This window comes from Scophthalmus maximus, chromosome 21 (genome assembly GCF_022379125.1).
Source record: "Scophthalmus maximus strain ysfricsl-2021 chromosome 21, ASM2237912v1, whole genome shotgun sequence".
NCBI classification, from domain to species: domain Eukaryota; kingdom Metazoa; phylum Chordata; class Actinopteri; order Pleuronectiformes; family Scophthalmidae; genus Scophthalmus; species Scophthalmus maximus.
The window spans coordinates 2720550-2733688 of record NC_061535.1 but is presented as its reverse complement, the minus strand read 5'-3'; the positions used below and the strand labels follow the sequence as shown (position 1 = coordinate 2733688).

General features: G+C 45.8%; 4 protein-coding genes across 4 annotated transcripts; 2 read left to right on the top strand and 2 right to left on the bottom strand.

Moving 5' to 3' along the window:
- Nucleotides 1-132: 132 nt before the first annotated feature.
- Nucleotides 133-2222, top strand: LOC118291475 (2-oxo-4-hydroxy-4-carboxy-5-ureidoimidazoline decarboxylase-like). The gene is made up of 2 exons (XM_035619764.2): nt 133-685; nt 853-2222. Exons 1-2 carry the CDS (start codon nt 511-513, stop codon nt 1200-1202), a joined length of 525 nt encoding a protein of 174 aa, XP_035475657.2. The 5' UTR covers nt 133-510; the 3' UTR covers nt 1203-2222.
- Nucleotides 2223-3432: 1210 nt separating this feature from the next.
- On the top strand, nt 3433-4326 carry LOC118291515 (2-oxo-4-hydroxy-4-carboxy-5-ureidoimidazoline decarboxylase-like). The gene is made up of 2 exons (XM_035619821.2): nt 3433-3747; nt 3866-4326. Exons 1-2 carry the CDS (start codon nt 3573-3575, stop codon nt 4324-4326), a joined length of 636 nt encoding a protein of 211 aa, XP_035475714.1. The 5' UTR covers nt 3433-3572.
- pdx1 (pancreatic and duodenal homeobox 1) lies at nt 4247-8238 on the bottom strand. The gene is made up of 2 exons (XM_035619628.2): nt 7241-8238; nt 4247-5237 (listed from the first exon to the last, which is right to left on the bottom strand). The coding sequence occupies exons 1-2, from the start codon at nt 7668-7670 to the stop codon at nt 4843-4845; spliced, it is 825 nt and encodes a 274-aa protein (XP_035475521.2). The 5' UTR covers nt 7671-8238; the 3' UTR covers nt 4247-4842.
- Nucleotides 8239-9358: 1120 nt separating this feature from the next.
- si:ch211-140b10.6 (protein POLR1D-like) lies at nt 9359-12914 on the bottom strand. The gene is made up of 3 exons (XM_035619629.1): nt 12757-12914; nt 12227-12301; nt 9359-10323 (listed from the first exon to the last, which is right to left on the bottom strand). Exons 1-3 carry the CDS (start codon nt 12780-12782, stop codon nt 9993-9995), a joined length of 432 nt encoding a protein of 143 aa, XP_035475522.1. The 5' UTR covers nt 12783-12914; the 3' UTR covers nt 9359-9992.
- Nucleotides 12915-13139: the final 225 nt, after the last annotated feature.

The following is a 13139-nucleotide window of genomic DNA, read 5'->3' as shown; positions in this document are numbered from 1 at the left end:
CTAGACACAAGTTCTATGACCCTAACCCTCACAAAATCATGTGACCTCTGGTGACCTCTAGTGGGGTTATAGGAACCCCTGGGTGTTGACAAAATGCGGAACTGCCAGTTGATGTCTTTTCATCAGAGTTTACAACTTGGAAGTCAACCAGCAACCTCTGTTTGGCACTTGCTCGACCCTCGACCAAACTCGCCTTCTCAACATTAGATGACCGGGACAGTTGAAATGAATTATTAACCACAGCCAGGCGTGCTTCTTGGTTCTCGCTCTGTGTCCAGCAGTGCATTAACCCTGCTGCAAGGTACTGTCAACAGAGAAAGCCTGCGCCACCACTAAAGTCTCACACAGACGTCAACACAGCAAACCGGTTGACTTTTGAATGCAGCCTCATGGAGCTGTAATTACGCGTTTTTGCACTTCCGCATTGAATTCCTTATTTTTTCCAAGCATCGGAGGGGGTGCATCTTGAACTGAACATCTCACCTCGTTGCAATTGTAACCACTAAAGTCATGGACATCGACGCAGTAAACGCGCTACCCTACGAGGATTTTGTGGATGTTTTTGGCAACGTGGTGGAAAAATGTCCCATTGTGGCAGCGGCTGTGTGGTCGACGCGTCCCTTTGCGAGCTTGAACGCCTTGGAGGCTGCAGTGAGCGAGTTCATCGATGCTCTGCCGGAGTCAGGTGAGCCACATAGACAGCTTTTTTTAAATAATATTTCGTGTTTCAGCTCTGACGAACGTTTGGGTGGCTGCTTTTGGGAGTCAGTCGCTGTGAGTGGCGTTTGGCCCGCGCGCACTTGCGCAGATTGCGCGTTTTAAGTTCACACATCAGTCGACACGTGTGTCCAGGTAAAGAGGGCATCCTCAGGTGTCACCCGGACCTCGCGGGCAGGGACCTCCAGAGGGGCACCCTGACCCGGGAGTCGCGCGGGGAGCAGGCCCAGGCCGGACTGGACGCGCTCGAGCCCGCGGAAATGTCGCGCATGGCCCGGCTCAACGGGGAGTACAAGGAGCGGTTCGGCTTCCCGTTCGTCATCTGCGCCCGGATGTGCGACAAGGCGAACATCCTGCAGCAGCTGTCCGAGCGCTGTCGCAACGAGCGCGCGGCGGAGAGGGCGCGCGGCGTCGAGGAGGTGAAGAAGATAGGCCGCCTGCGTCTCCAGGGCCTCGTGCTCACTGGCTCTCCGAACAAGTTGTGACCCGTGAACACTGGGGTTTATATTGAGTCTCGCCTGTTACAGTGTAAAGATTCCCTTTACCATCAGACCTACACGTGGCTGTGCTGTTTGTTGTATTCCAAATGTTGTCTTGTGTTCTATTCATCCAACAGTGTTTCAAAGAATGAGGATCATTGATTAGTTTTAGAATTTACACGATGTATGCATATATACACGTGATCATTGCTACAACTGCAAATATGTACACTATTCATGACAGCTATACTAAGCATATTTACATTCTTCAGCATGGTGGTCTCGCGGTGATAAAAACAAGACAGAGCTACAGTTTGTCCAACTGAAGCCACCTTGCTTTTGTTTTCTCCATCTGTGAACATGTGAGACGTGCAATGTCCCATGCAGAGGGTGCACGTGCTACAGTATTACTATACCAACCTCAGCCAGATATGTAAACTTGCACCAAAGTCTTCATTTGATTATTGTAGTCCATAGTAACTAAATGTACTTTAAATACTGAAAACAGGGCATGTAACCACAAAATGGAAAGATTTAAACTACAATTTTGAATTATGAGCATTATATACATTTACTCAAATCATGAATAAATGCTAAACCCAACGCTTATTAAAGTATATACACCCCATCTTTTAATGTGTTTGTGCTGTTTCCTAAATGTTTATCTAAGCAGACAAAATTATCCAGCTTCTAAAGCTCCAGGTCTAACTTGTATTTCCGATTGTATCCACCAGATGGTGCCATTGTTCACTGATAGATTTCACAACCTTGCAGCACTGCAGATGAATACAGTTTAAGTATATATTTCTATTTTTCATGTGTTGTTTAGCTTATTGAAATTAATAACCGATTGTCTTTACCATAACGACACCAAAAGAAGGGGCTTAACGGGACAAAAAATTGCGCATATGTTCAAATCGTCCAAACTGCGGAAGTTGTGAGGCGAGGATAATTAGTATACTCTAGACAAAAAGTGTTTGATTTGATTTGGATTTTTTCAAATAAAGTATTGATTATATATCAGAATTGAAATGAAATTGTCCCATTTTCTTTCATACATGGAAGGTGATTTTGTCCATATCTTGCTAGCATGCTTATGCAGGCTGAGTGGTCAGTTAAGGATTTTGGACTGATCGCGAAAGGACACCTTCCCCAATGGCACTCGGCGTCTAAGGAATGACCATCTAAGACCAGGAGGATCATTGTGTCTGCCAGCTTAATGTAAAGCAGGCTTCTAACTAGTCATGGAGGCAGTAAAGGGGCAGTACCAATTTTAGAGAAGGCTTGTCTCTCTCTTTGTTGTTGTTGTTGTTGTTGTTGTTGTTGTTGTTGTGTATTTACTTCTCTGGCTGTGGGCCGCAAACACGTGACTTCCGGTATGAGAGAGCGACGCACTAACCATTAGTCCAAAAACCGCAGAGTTGCAGTGCCACCCGCTAGCACGTCTCTTAAGGTGTCGACGAGTGATGTTTACAAACTGCACTCAGTGTTGTGTGGTTCGGTCCGCACCATTTTCTTTTTTTCGATTTGCAGAGCCAGGGCTGAGACGAAAACCCGGACTCTTATTCGGCGCTCACACAAAAGCGACAGCTGACGGACCATGAGGAAATATTTGCATTGCTTTAGAATTGCTAACTGTCCCTTTAATAACTTAGTGCACGCTCGCACAAAAACTGTATCTGGTGAAACCAAAATAGGGAATGCCATAAAGTATCTTATGGTGTGTGACTTTATATTAAGTATTTGTAAATACTTAAGGTGAGGCATTTTCACTAATTGAAAAAGGCACAAATCTAATCGAATGGAACTACATCTTATGTTGAATTCCTTATGTGAAAAGCTAATTAAATTGGCAGAATTTTTAAAACCCCATAAACATTATATCTTGGGGCTATTCTGGATGACCTCGCGAGTGCCCCCTACACAACCAAAGGTTGTGAGAGTGAGAGTAGCCTATACTCTCAATTTAAGAAATACTAGTATGACGTTACAGTCACACAGCCAGGACATAATCATCTCTTCTCTATGAATTTGTGACGTTACTCCTTTGTTAAGTAAGTCTACACACATCCCCCGGCCTGCCATATCTCAAAGGCAGGGCCAACCATGTCGATATACCCATGTCAATCACAGTGACCACGCCCCCAATTACGCATACATTTAAGATTGAATATCATTCAAATGTTGAGTTCAATAAATATTCACGCCCTGCCACAGCCTCAATTGCCTCTCAGGGAAGTTCATTTTTTGGAACTTTGGCATTGGATTCATTTTTCAGCCTTGGAGGTAGCAGCTTGGTGTGGAGCCTTGACCCGAACATTTAACCTTGTGGCAATTGTAAGGTCAATAAAGTCTGCCAGTGCGGCCACTAAAGACATGAACATCGACACAGTAAACGCTCTACCTTGCGAGGAATTTGTGAACGTTTTTGGCAACGTGGTGGAGAAATGTCCCATTGTGGCAGCGGCTGTGTGGTCGACGCGTCCCTTTGCAAGCTTGAAAGCCTCGGAGGCTGCAGTGAGTGAGTTCATCGATGCTCTGCCGGAGTCAGGTGAGACACAGACCCACATTAGTAATACTTCGTGTTTCTATTCTGTGTAAACCTCGGATGGCACAAAAAAAAATAGCGTTTAGTCTGTGCGCAATAATCAGTCATCACGCGTGTCCAGGTAAAGAGGGCATCCTCGGGTGTCACCCGGACCTCGCGGGCAGGGACCTCCAGAGGGGCACCCTGACCCGGGAGTCGCGCGGGGAGCAGGCACAGGCCGGACTGGACGCGCTCGAGTCCGCGGAAATGTCGCGCATGGCCCGGCTCAACGGGGAGTACAAGGAGCGGTTCGGCTTCCCGTTCGTCATCTGCGCCCGGATGTGCGACAAGGCGAACATCCTGCAGCAGCTGTCGCAACGAGCGCGCGGCGGAGAGGAGGTGAAGAAGATAGGCCGCCTGCGTCTCCAGGGCCTCGTGCTCACTGGCTCTCCGGACAAGTTGTGTCTCACCTGTTACAGTGTAAAGATTCCCATTACCATCAGACCTACACGTGGTTGTGATGTTTGTTTTGGTTTTATTTCAAATTTGGTCATATGTACAATTCTTCCATCATATAATGATTTTTTTTATTCCAAACAATAAAATATATGGATCATTGGTTATAGTTTTATAATTTTACACAAAAGGCGTATATACACACGTGATCATCGCTAATATTGCAAATATTTAGCCTCTTCACGACAGTCATACTATGCATATTTACAGTCATGAGCATGAGGGTGTGCGGGCCTTCTCACGTTTCTGAGGGGAAAAACGAGACGAGCAACACTTTGTGCAACTGAATCTTCAGTGCTTCCAGAGAGATAGGGGGGGGGGGGGGGTTGCAGAATAAGGATGAAGTAATGTCCCATCACTCCAGATGAGACACTGCGATATCCAATAAGAAGGCTTGTGGTGGTCCTTGGGGGAGTTCAAAAATATCCAAGTAGAAGGGGGGAATTATAGTTAAAATACTGTTTCACTCGGTTCACTGTTAGAAGCCGAATTTTATATCCACTCCATATCAGTCCTTTCAAATTCTGCTTTTTTCGGTTTCCATCTTCCCATTGGAGGGAAGGGTCCCTGCAATGTCACTTCGGGTCGTATATAGTCTGGACTCTATGTGGTCTCTTTGGACAGGGGGTGGGCGTGCAGCGGGGAAACGGGTGGCGTGGCGGCGTGAGCTCCGTCCGTGGAGGAGACCCCGTCCGCGGCCTCCCCCTGGTCTCCGGAGCTGACGGAGGAATCCTGGTCCGGGTCGCCGCCGCCGCCGCCGCCGCCGCCGCCCCGCGCCTTCCTGCGGTCCTCCTCCTTCTTCCACTTCATCCGTCGGTTCTGGAACCAGATCTTGATGTGGCGCTCGGTGAGGCTCAGCGTCAGCGCCAGCTCCACGCGGCGCGGCCTCGAGATGTAGCGGTTGAACAGGAACTCCTTCTCCAGCTCCAGCAGCTGTGCGCGCGTGTAGGCAGTCCTCGTGCGTTTGTTCTCCTCCGTCTCGGCCATCACGTACGGCCCTGGTGACAGAAAAGTGGTTTGTATTATGTGGATTATTATATATTATATATAGGCAACCTGGCACATAAAGGTTTATTGTCCGTTTTGTTTGGATCATTATTTTTATTTTGTGGAAATGACCTACATGTCTCATGTGCATGGCCACTCCATCAGGCTCCTGCAGAAACCACAGTGCATATTTGCCTTATGATAGCCAGCAAAATAAACACTTATTCACTTGTAATGTGACGAGGAATTTACGCTCACTTGAGATTTGCTCAAAATATACTTCCACAGATCCGAGTGAGATTTGGAAGCAACAGGTGATACGAGGCCACCCTGAAGAATATGTTTGTAAATCACCAATTCCACTCTTTATTATAAATGTTGGCAGTTAAGATTATAGGATATATATGATTTCTCGTTGACCCAAATCTCAAATTCAAGTCAAAGTCCTTCTGAGGCTGTTTAAGTATGTTTTAGTGGTGAGAGAGAGAGAGAGAAAAGTGATTTGAAATTTCGCTGGGACCTCCTTGATCCCCTCCTCTGGGAATCACGCGAATCCTCCACGAATAAAAACAGTCAGTCTTATTTAGAATGTACCAAGTTCCTTTTGTGCAATTGTAGCCCGGCTAGCTTTTAAAATATTGAACTTATGAAACCTAAGATCAACAATAACTCAGATATTTGATTTAATTCACATGTTCAGTCACATCAGGAAAGACCAATATCATCTTTCTGATACATGACACTGAAAAACAAATTCAACAAGAATTGAGAGTATGTTCAAACAGGCTATTTTCACTACCGTTATTATTATTGTATTATTATACATTGTTACACATGGTCACCTCTTAGTTATTATTATATATATAATATAATAATAATAATAATTATTATTATTATTATAACTATTATTACCCATGGGCATACATCTGTCATCATGGCACACGACAGTATTTGCTCATTTATCCGTTTTGGAAAGGTAAGTTTCCCACAACAGCCTTTTCTGAGTGTGATCACAACTGATTTTAAACGGCTTGCAGTTTATTGAGGGGAAAAAAATACCCACATTATGAACAAAATATGCTGTCATAATCATGACAAAATGTTTTATAACAAAAGCTGCGCGTGAAGGCAGGCTACCTTGTCACGGGAGGTCTCAGTGTCTTTAATGAAGAGTATGAGTCAGTGGCAAAAAAAAAGGAGTCATACGTATAAAATCACTGTGGCAAAAAATAAAGTGTTTGTTTAATATTCTGAGAATTTTTGTCTCTCACAGAAGACACCTCCCAGAATGTTAAAGGTCTATCTTAATGGGAACAGCCCTTAGCAACGCACTTTACTCTTATCGCAAACCCCCTTATTAGAACCAAAATATTAATTTGTTATAATTAAACTCACTAAAATTGCTCCCCGCAGAAGGAGTGTTTTGATGAAGTAAAACGATTTATTAACTTTATTTAAGCTGCGACCTGTGACGAAAAATTCAAGGTTAATATAAAATATCCACGGGTGTTGTTTTATGTTGCCAGGCCTATATATGTCAAAAGCGCTTATTAAAACAGCGTATTATACTCTTATGGTATGTTCAGCTATTAATTGCCCGATTGGGGATTTGTGAAAATGTTTTATTTTGGCTAAAACCCACATCTTTGCGGCGAGAAGGCGCTGGCCTTCCGGGCCTTTCACACACTGACTGACAAGGTAAACTGAAACACCCAGGATCATATTGTTGGGAGCATGATGACATTAAATAGGCCTCAGAAAACCTCAGTGCTATGACGACAGAGTGTTGTTGTCAACAAAGCTTAATTGAAGGCTTTTTGTTTTTTTTAAATAAGCAATTACTCTGTAATCAAAGAGAAACCTTCTCAGAAGAAAAACAACCCTATTCAGCTTCAGTTGGTCTCCATTTAGTGATTATTTTTTCCTATTATCATTTTTTACAATAATGTGAATACACATACGGGCAAATGTTTGCCCTTTGCTGATATGAACACGATCTGACTCGAGGGTTTACCTGCCCACTGTGCCTTCCAGGTGTGCGAGTGGGATTTGGTGGTTTTCATCCAGGGGAAAGGGAGGTGATATCGGCCCTGCTCCGCCGCGTCCCCGTAGCCCGCGGCGGGCTGGAGGGCCTGCTGCTGGAGCCCCGGCGGGTGGTGCAGCTGAGGCACACCTGGATCCTCCCGCAGGGTGGACAGGCCGTAAGAGCAGGGTGCGATGTCAGAGAGGGCGGCCTGCTCCAGCGCTCCCATGGTCGGCGGCGTGTAGGCGGAGTGCACCTGCCGGCTCATGTAGAGGCAGGGCGGCGGGCTGTGGCTGTAGTCCTCCCCCTGCGATCTCTGGTAGGCGCAGGAGTCCTTGAACACCTGCGAGGGGTAGTAGTGGTCTTCCCGATTCATGGCTGCCGAAGACCCGAAGGCTGTGGGGGCCGTCTGCGCGCACATGTACCGTAGCTGCTGCGCCCTGCCTCGGCGTGGGACCTCCTGCTCTCGACCTGCCTGTGGCGCGACTGGCCGGCCCTCGCGGCTCCGCAGGTGTGTCACTCTGTCGCCATGTGACTCCGCGGCGCACAAGCCATTGGTTTCACTGTTTGCTCAAAGCGACAGACACACATGCGGACTCTCAGTTTCCAGGATACTCTGCAGGGATTTCTTTTTTCCTGTCAGCGCGTAAATCAATGCACCTCTGTAAATACCGCGACGTTTACCCGGCCCCCACCGGTGTTTCCCTCAAGGCAGCGACAGAGTCGGCGGGACCCTGCCTCCACGCGGGGGAGCGAGAGGAAGAAGTCCCTTTTTTTTAATTCTACAGAGCGCGCGACAGAAACACGTCTCCCGCGTAGGACATGTAGGGTTGTGGCCCTCGAGCAAATGTCGCCTTCGACAACTTTTTATATATATATACATATATATATATATGTATATATATATAGTGTGTGTGCACACAGCTGCGGATAAATCGATGTGGATGGGCGCAAACATTGGTTGACCTGCGAGATAAGAGACCTGGATGGAGAGACAGCTGTCTTGGAAACTCTGGGGCGAAAAAAAAAAAGGCTCAAACACCGCAGCCCATGTTCCACAACCTTACACCCACCCACCCTTCCCCTCCTCTTTCGTTTTTTGTGCGTGTGACTTTTAAAAATGTACCATTACACCTCTGCGACTGCATCATTTAACACCATTTAGCGCGTGTCCACGGCACGGAGGGCCCTCGACGATAACGAGCGCGGAGCTGCACTCTCGCCGTGTTTGCTGGCCATTAGCCTCGAGCAGGTGCGTGTGCGTGCGTGTTCGCCCCATTAAACAGCAGCTCTCGCGGTTAAACCAATAAGGTTGGAGAGAGCAACAGAACTCAATTAGCCGGCGCGCGCACGGAGCGCGTGTCCGCCCCGACCCGCGACCTTTACGCAACACTCGGAGCCGCTGCTTCTATAGAGGATATAGTTTATAATGTTCCCGTTTCTCAGATGAACTGTGCCGCGCGACGTGCGGGCCTTCGACACTGCCAGCGGTTGTTATCTGCGCACTATTTGCGCAGAGTTCTTCAAGAGCAAGTGCAGCATTCTCCACGGTATCTTAATGGGGGCACTCAGCGATGCAATAAAGTTCAAGTAAACCAATTCTATACAAATCAACCCTCCCCGCACTGGGACCTAATGGTGTTTATATTTGATCGCCCTTTCCAAGGAGGAAGGAAACAGTTAGCCGAAGCTGTTCTGCACTTACAGTGGAGAAGGACAACGGGATTTATGAAGCATGAGGCGCATTAAACGCATTTTAAGTCGACTCTACAGACAGATTTCGCTTTAAGCGAGGAATAACGCATGCTTTACTTTGCTGAGACAAACACTTGGGTAATCGTGAGCACAGAGACTGATGCTCTGGATGTGGAACAATAAAAGAGTGCAGCCAAACCTTAAACACAAAGGCCAAATGGATAGGAAAGATATGAACATTACATTTTCAACGCTTGAGCAAATGTCCATCTGTTTTCAAAAGGCCCCAATGACCCAATGAAACACTAGAAATTATTTATATTATAGATGAGTTTAGCTTTAGGGTTGTTATTATTATTATCATTATTGTTACAGCTTACTTAAATTACAATTAACCTACTCATGCTGTAGATGTGGACGTGGGCACCAGTAGGAGTGTCAGAATTTATTTTTTTTATCCTTTGACAAACAAAACCGTTTCTGATAGCCGGTGTAAACATGTCAAAAAGTTGGGACACGTGATAACATAGGGCTTACCCAGTGGCGACAGCAGCATGGCCCGTGTAAACATTATGATCCGTGAATAGTGACAGAAGAATGGTAACGACATTATAATTGAAATCAGTCCTCCTTTTACTGCAGGTGAAACAGATTTACACCAAACTGTGAGTCATCTGAGAGCAGATGATATGGAAGAAGGGGGGAAAAAAAGTTATTATGTCCTGAGATACTATTATAATTTCTCTTGAAATTTCTTGAGGAAAAGGAACATTAAAATCTTGCTGTGAGAGCAATGTGAGGGAAGAAGCTAATTCTATAACATCATGGTGACCTCAAAGGTCAACTATTAATCAACTGATGTCTCTGTTGGGGGGGGGAAATATTAGTAGAAGCAAAAAGTTAAAAATCAGAGTCTATTCTTCTTCCTTCTAACATGGTGGACCGGACTCCCGCAGCTCTGAGAGGTGAGCTGCCTGTTCAGAGGTCAGAGTGTTCACCTCTGTGGTCTCAGGAAAAGCAGCGTAACTCCCTTGTAAGCAAAGGTGCTTCATTCATGACGTCTGTGTCTGTTCTGTCCATCTTCCCCCTGTCGCCTGTCTCTTTTGTCTCTGTGTCTCTTCTCTTTGTCCTCTTTCTTGTGCTTGTCGTTCCGACTGTCCCTGTGATGCTTGTTACGGTCCGCGTTGCCTCCATTGCCCCTACAATCTCTGGGAGGTGACCTGCTGCGGTCTGCGCTTCTGTCCCGAGTCCTGCTCCTCAGGTGCACACTGGCGGCGGAGTGTGCGGCTCTGGGCTCACTGGAGCGCCGCTGCACGCTGGTGGAGCGCAGGGTGTTGAGGAGGAAGCGCTTGTTGGTGCTCTGCAGGGGACACTTCAACCTAACAGGGGGGGTAAACAGAGTATTTAACATGTAATATCTGACAATGTGAAACGTGTTGAATTTAGCTCCAATGACAAAAAATGTGATTGCTAGCATCTGAAAGGCTTCAGCATACCAACCAGTGTTATCAGTAATAAGCCATTGACAACACTAGATTTCTAGAATTTTTAGTAGTTATAACAACATAGGTATTGTATAGGTTGATAATTGCACTATTATTAGGCCAACTATTTTTTTAATTATTATTTAAGGCTTAAAGATGTGTTTGTGTTAAATTATGTTAAATAAAATGCATAGAAACTTCATTAAAAGTCAAATGAATTAATACAATATGAAACAATTTCAAAAAGTAGAGACTTGATTGCTTATTCTGGACGATTTAGATTCATGATCCAAGAATTTCCAAAATCCTGCTTACGCCTCTGCTCATACCAACTCTGTACTGGGAAAGATTAGCCTGGCGTAGACAGGCTTACACTCAAATGCGTATTAGTCTGGGAGCTCTAGGTTAATTTTCCATTTCCAAGAGGCGTTACCAACGGACGCAGAGCAAAATGCATCCTGACGCAGTTGGATAGACCTACAACCAGTGAGAGCAACAAATCATGTGACGTCTGTTGAGCGACACAAAATTACCAACAGACTTAAGCAGAGGAGACGTCTGTGATGATGACAATGTCTGTGAACGAGTGTTGCCGTCTTGGTTGTTTACAAAAGTCCACGTCATGTTATAAATCCCACCCATTATCAGATAATCAGTTGTGATTGGACCGGCAAGATTTCTGCCTGATGGAAATCACTTCCCAATGGAGGGGATCCAGACCGTATTCTGGCAGAGCAAATTTAAATGAGTTCCCAGAATTCATCTGGTTCCCAGGCTAAGGGGAAGATTGGTGCAGTTCACATAACCACTGGAATGACCTGCAACACAAAATGAATAAGGAGCTGCTGCTACTCATTTCTCTGAGGGATTTCAAAGTTCCTCTTGGGATTGCTGTAATTTCCATGTCTGTGTGGGTAGTGATGATGATGATGATGACTGTGTAACTGAGTGATCTGGTTTTGAAGTTGCATATGTCCTCAGTACTTTGATCTCTGTGGTAAAATAGATATTGATCTCACAGAGACTTCTCTCATAAACAAACCTTGATATGCTGGGTTTTATAAAATGTTGTTTGATAATTTCAAAGTCAAAATGAGTATCAAGGGTAAGTAAACAAGGCATTTGACGACCTATAGCCTCCTGGCAAAAATAAAATATCTGAACATTTATCATGTATCATTATGAGGACATTTTGGGAGGGGTGGCCAGAAATAAACCACAAGTACATTTGGCGGTAAAACATTTGTAAACTGGTAATACACACATAGTGTTGTATCTTGTAGAACCATTTAGTAGGATTAGATAAATGTATTCTTATGTATGAGGATCCCACCTATGGACCTGAAACGGAGCTCAAACACGGTCATGTGATACAGTACTGACAGCATGAGAACAGTTGATTATCAAACAACGGTTACATGGATTTCCTTTTATTGTTATTAAACTGTATAAAGTGATAACACGTTTTAATGAAAATGTTTACAGTGAGTGTATTTATTTAAATATGCTGGTTCTGACTATTTCAGTTCTCTGATGAAGCGTCAAGCGTTTATGTGTAGTTCATCTGATTGTTTGTCATCGCCATTCTCAAACCTTATCATGACCATGTACCATTTCCAACTGAAGTACCGTAAAGACGAACAAACAGTGCGAAGGCTTTATCTAAACACGCCATAAGCAGGACGCATATCTCCCAGGAACAAAATAATAATAATGGGCCCCGGACGCGTGGCAGGATACATGTCCGCGGCAGGTGACATGCGTGCAGGCCGATACAGATGGGATGACAAACACTCACCAGCCCGCGGGGCCCATGGTCTCTGCTCTCACCCGAGCCCGGTCGGTCTCCCGGAGGAGCTCCTCTATCGCACGCCTGGATGGATGACCGAACAGAAAAACAAGTCGTCAGGGAATGTGGAGAAGAAGTGGAGGAGAACACGTGGCCCCTCAAAGGTGGAGCCCGGGGTGAACAATCTCATTAAGTGGGAGAGGAAACAAAGTGATGCTGACTGTGAGGGGGGGGGGGATCATGAGTGAGCGAGTGACGGACAGTGTCCTGCTCTGACACCGACGCTGCTGAATCAGCAGAGGAGACGCGCCGATTTAGCTCGCAGACCTTTCACCGCACAGCTCAGGCAGCTCACAGGAGGAGGTTCACCCTCCAACCACGTCCCGCTCTTACCCCGTGTTTCCCACACGGACACATTCAAAAGCTGTCGCGCAGGGGTGTTCCTGCCCGCTGACGGAGGGGCGGAACACTGGCTAGAAGTGAGCGCGAACAGCAGCGGGACGCCGTAACTGAGGATAGGCAGCAGCGCTGGAACATACTTCTCAAGCTCGTTTTCCTCTGCCATCGCGTTGAGAAGCAGCCACACGGCGCCACGACGTTAATTCATCGAGAAATCGATGACTGCGGGTCAATTATCCGAACACCTGCTATGTTTACGTCTGCGTCAGGTCCTTCCACGGAGGACCCTGTGTTTTTAGTTGTCCTCGGCAGTGCCTGGTTGTTTCCGCATGGCGATAGTACCACGTCAAATAGAAATAGGCTTAAATAGCATAATAAAAAACATATTCACAAAAAAATGACAAGCGATAGTTTAAGAGGTATTCGTTTTTTTCTAGCAACGTGTTTAAAAAAACATCAAAACCGAAAGTGCCCATTATGCAAAGTGCATTCATCATTAACAATGAAAATGCAGCTGTTGCTG